Genomic DNA, 4,817 nt, shown 5'->3' with positions numbered 1-4,817 from the left:
ACATCAAACACATCCATGCCTGAGGCAGGATTCGAACGTGCGACCGTAGCGGTCGCTCGGCTCCAGACTGTAGCGCCTAGAACCGCACGGCCCTCCAGTCGGTCTACAGTAACATCAAAAGAGCGCAAAGCTCCGTACATCGTGAAGTAATTACTTAATTTACATCATTTCACGATGTGGAGACAGTTTGATGCCACTGAATTTCTATAGTGAAATGACTTAGATTTGACGATTACGTGTGTACATGCAGGAGGATTTTAAAGTCCGATATGCGTTGAAGCAAAATCTTTTCAGTGCCACTTGATAATGGTACAATGGCCGATAATGCAATAGTTCAATAAAAACTTTCTACAGTCAACAGCGAACACGACAGCCTTTAAATAATAAAAACGTGTTAAAGAGAAACAGAGAAGATGAGGATACGGAACAAAGAAAACGAAAGATTTCTTCCGCGGGCTCTGAAGCAGTAGCAACGGAGTAAGTTGTATGAGAGGGTCTGTAGACCGTAAATACTGTCCTGAACACGTAGTTCAACAACGTCTATCGTGGATCAAACAAAAAGGTCTAGTAGAGTACACAACACCTGCTACAAAGGCTAATATTGAATAGCACATGTGAGTGGTTCGTTTGTGTATGATTTGATACAGACGTGTCAGCTGCAGACGCAGGACCATATAATTTTGACCCCAAGTCATGTTTGCAGCAGGGGCGTACGTGCCGAACTAGAATATTCTGTACCGGCCGACGCTACTGTCCACGGTCGCGTTAATCCTTTTAGCGACGAGTCTAAATACATGTTTCCAAATAAACCATTAGGGGCGGCGTACAAAGCGGACGGCGGCGTTACGTGGTTATTAGTGATTTCAATGCGCGCGCTGCGCTGGGAACGCCGAGGGGTTCCCGTGTCGGCCGGCTGCTCCAGTTTGAAAATAGTTGCCAGCGGGTGGGGTGGGGGAGGAGAGACCGTATTTACCCAAACAGCGCTTTGTTTGCGCGCAACATGGCGCCGCGGGGCGTGGCGGCGGCAGGGGATTGGCCGGCCGGCGGGCCAATGGCGGGCGCGGAGCGGCGGGCGAGGGTGGCGAGGCGCGGCGCGCACGCGGCGCAGCGGCAGTCAGAGCGCTCCGCCATGTGCAGCAACGAGCGGCCGAGCGTGGCCGCGGCGGGCCCGCCGGCGCCCGGCCCCGCAATGCTGCCGCACCCGCTGGCGGTGCTCAAGTCGCTGCACGAGTCGGACCAGTACCGGCTGCAACTGTACCAGTACGCGCGCGCCTTCCCGCCGCACTACCCGGCGCTGTGCTATCCGGCCGCCGCCGCCGCCTACGCGCCACGCGTCGCCGCCTTCTCGCTGCTGCACGGCCAGCACCCACGCGTGCTGCAGCCCGAGGAGCCCAAGCCGCAGCACAGCTACATCGGACTCATCGCCATGGCCATCCTCAGCTCGCCCGAGACCAAGCTGGTGCTGTCCGACATCTACCAGTACATCCTGGACCACTACCCGTACTTCAGGACGCGAGGACCCGGCTGGCGCAACTCGATACGCCACAACCTGTCGCTCAACGACTGCTTCGTCAAGGCGGGCCGCAGCGCCAACGGCAAGGGCCACTACTGGGCGATACACCCGGCCAACGTGGAGGATTTCAAGAAGGGCGACTTCCGGAGGCGGAAAGCGCAGCGCAAGGTGCGCCGGCACATGGGGCTCGCGGTGGACGACGACGGGACCGAGTCGCCGAGCCCGCCGCCGCCCCCGCCGCCGCCCCCGCCGCCCCCGCCGGCGGCGGCCTCGCCTCCGCTGTGCTGGGCCGCCGCGGCGCCGCCCCCCGCCGGCGCCTTCCCGACGCTGCCGTCGCACACGACGCTGCAACACCACGCGGCGCCGCACCAGCCGTGCAGCCGCAAGCGGCAGTTCGACGTGGCGTCGCTGCTCGCTCCCGACGACCCTCCGCGGGCGACGACCGCCGCCTCGTCCTCGCCGGCGCCGCCCACCAAGCGCTGCACCTTCGGGGCGGAGGGCAGCGAAGACGACGACATCGACGTGGTGAGCGGCGACTGCGGCTGGGCGTCGTCCCCCCCGCCCCCGGGGGCGGCGGCGCCCGCCCCCGGCGCGGCGGCGTTCCCCGGGCTGGAGCAGGCGCTGGTGTCGCGCTACTACGAGTCGCTGCAGCTGCACCAGCGCCGCCTGCACCACCTCGCCGCCACCGGCGCCGTCACCATCACCGAGATCTCCGACGCCTGAGCGCCCGGTAACCTCGCCTCTGGCTCCGCGGAGCGTTTTCTTGCCCGTCCCAGTGACCACTCCCCGTAATGCACTCCCCCTCAATAGACTAATCTTATTTATTTTGTTCATATCGGAGACTATGCTAAGTCATACCTATACTAAGATTAAACGAGGCATCAACAGTCACGTACTTGTTCCCTGTTTGACCCTTTCCGGACGTAAGAACTCCTCCAGAATTACGTCATTGCATAGCACTCCTAGACATGCAAAGCACTGCAATATCGCATTTATCCGCCGACACCGAGCAATCGACTTTCAATTACACTGTCTCCCCTGTACGGGTATATAGCCTGCTTTACGGATCTGTAAGCTCAGGTTGCAGACACATGGCTGACGACATGTGGAAGTTTCGGTCTGGCTGTGAAGCGTGCTCGGATAGCCTAAGGCAAGGCGACTGCTCCTGATTAAGCGGGAAACCTGGGTTCGAGTTCCGGTCCGGCACAAATTTTCATTTTGTCAACCCACTGTAGAGCCGACTGTTTTCCATATTCGCCACTGCGAATTCATCTCATGTATTCCTTCAAAACCCTTAAAAGTTGCGTCGTATGATATTAAGGTAACCGTACTTCAGATTTTTACCCCCTTTATTTGTGCTTCAGCGTGGGAACATTATTCACAATAATCACAAAAGAACTCATTAAAAAACATGTAATTGCACTTATTAGCCGACTAAAAAATAATTCTCAATTATTAACAAATAAGTAAAAATTCTTAGTTTTTAAATATAGAAGTAATTATCAGTCTTTTCCTTACAAACAGAAGTATTTAGAAACAGATTCTGGAGCCCGCTACTCTTTGCGACACACACAGTTATTAACTTATCGTGGTCTGGTGTTCAATCATGTAGAATTTTTTTTTCCTTCCACATGTAAACAATGTCTTAAAACATTCATTTGGAGCGATTTATGTGAAGGATGTTAACATTGGTAACATTTCACGTAATCTACAGCATTTCAAGATGTACGGAGCTTCGAACTCGTTCGATTTTACTGTATTTCTACAGTGAAAAGGGCTATTTTTGACGATGACATGTATACATGTCGGAGCATTATAAAGTCTGGCATTTGCTGAACCAAAATCTTGCAGTACTTCTTGAAAATGGCCCAGAGGCCGAAATTGAAATTTTGAAACAAATAATTTCTGCAATGAATGGCGGATATCATATGCTTTAAAAGAATAAACATTTATGTTAGCTAACCACTAAAAATGGTAACTGCATCTTCTTTATAGGCCTGTGTTCAAATTTTAAAATTTCCAACTAAAATAAATTTTATGGCGCATCTAAGAACTACCTGATCATTCTGTAATAAAATACCACTAATGCTTGTACGGAATGATACCTTCAGCTTTATCAATTCTGGGAACAATTTTTCTTAGTTTTTTTCTGTGTCGTCAGAACGACCAAACATTAAATGATTATTATCTCCGCGACGTCTTAACTGTAACTGAAGATTACGACCAACCTCCTCGTAGAAATATTGTGCCGTTGTCACAACACTATCCGACGTAACACCCAAAAATGTTTCTGTCACTTGCGTATTCGAATCTGATCAAATTTTGAGCATCTTGGTCAGCACTTTTGTTGCAGAATTACTTAAGAAAACTGACACTGGACAGGCTTTCAGTTCTAATCCCCGTATGGTCATACGGACTTGGGTGCCTTCTTTGTGTCGCTCAGATCATTTAAAAACGCCATAGACCACCGCCAATATCTGATAAAAAATACTTCCATATTATCACCAGTTTATCCTTTGGCGATCATCGGGCATTATAAGTCATTTAAAACAGCTTACATGGAGGTATAAAAACTTCGGCGTCAGTTACCATAAAATCCAAAAAAATCACTGCTGTCATGTAGTAAATATATTTAATTGCTGACAGTCTAATATATTTTACTACAAGACAGCAGCGATATATGATGGATTTTGTGCTAACTCATGCTACAGATCCTATTTCGTCATGAAATTGTTTGAAATGCGTTGTGATATCTGGTGATCGTCCGAGGACTGCAGTTGGCAGAAATAAAGAAGCATTTGTCATCAGCTGTTGGCGTTGAACTGGGACCTTTAACAAATACTTGTTTCGGGGCAACAGCTTCACAACATACATTTCTCTTCAGTCAAATGCTGGGACGAGGCCCATCTCTTTCCCCAACTCTAGTTTGTGCTCTGTCTCTGATGAGACTTTGAACCCTAATTTCTTGTGTAAAAACGAGCCGGCCCCAACGGCAAAGCGCTACTATTACTTATTGACTTATCACACAACGCGCGCATTTGCTCATTATTCATTCTCTCGCGCCTGACCTGTGCCTTGACAGTAGACAAGTCACGCAAATTACTAAATGTTCACTGGAAGACACATTAGTAATTTGCACATTATTTTACGTTTGATCGTAGCCTTATGAAGATAAGCGTAAACACTCGACATCTGTTTTTCCTTGAATTGTAAAAGTGACTGTTGGTGCTTCATTTGATCATCATCAATGATGACTTGTGTAAAGAACTGAAACGGGGAACGACAGTAGCAGTCAAAACTTCCC

At 50.1% G+C, this 4,817-nt stretch overlaps 1 protein-coding gene across 1 annotated transcript; it reads left to right on the top strand.

The window, feature by feature from the left end:
• The first annotated feature begins 1,129 nt into the window (after window positions 1–1,129).
• LOC126413096 (forkhead box protein C1) lies at window positions 1,130–2,236 on the top strand. Its single transcript, XM_050082991.1, has 3 exons — window positions 1,130–1,777; window positions 1,886–1,948; window positions 2,012–2,236. Exons 1-3 carry the CDS (start codon window positions 1,130–1,132, stop codon window positions 2,234–2,236), a joined length of 936 nt encoding a protein of 311 aa, XP_049938948.1.
• Window positions 2,237–4,817: the final 2,581 nt, after the last annotated feature.

This window comes from Schistocerca serialis, chromosome 7 (genome assembly GCF_023864345.2).
Source record: "Schistocerca serialis cubense isolate TAMUIC-IGC-003099 chromosome 7, iqSchSeri2.2, whole genome shotgun sequence".
NCBI classification, from domain to species: Eukaryota; Metazoa; Arthropoda; class Insecta; order Orthoptera; family Acrididae; genus Schistocerca; species Schistocerca serialis.
The sequence above is the reverse complement of the archived record's forward strand: the minus strand, read 5'-3'. Positions and strand labels throughout refer to the sequence as shown.

Bases quoted from the DNA above. Each gene is read 5' to 3' on its own strand.
- LOC126413096 (XM_050082991.1), top strand. From the start codon at position 1,130: ATGTGCAGCAACGAGCGGCCGAGCGTGGCCGCGGCGGGCCCGCCGGCG. The intron at 1,778-1,885 runs GCGGCCTCGCCT...GCGCCGCACCAG, and splicing joins CCCCGCCGCCCCCGCCGGCG to CCGTGCAGCCGCAAGCGGCA. The intron at 1,949-2,011 runs GCGACGACCGCC...TTCGGGGCGGAG, and splicing joins CTCCCGACGACCCTCCGCGG to GGCAGCGAAGACGACGACAT.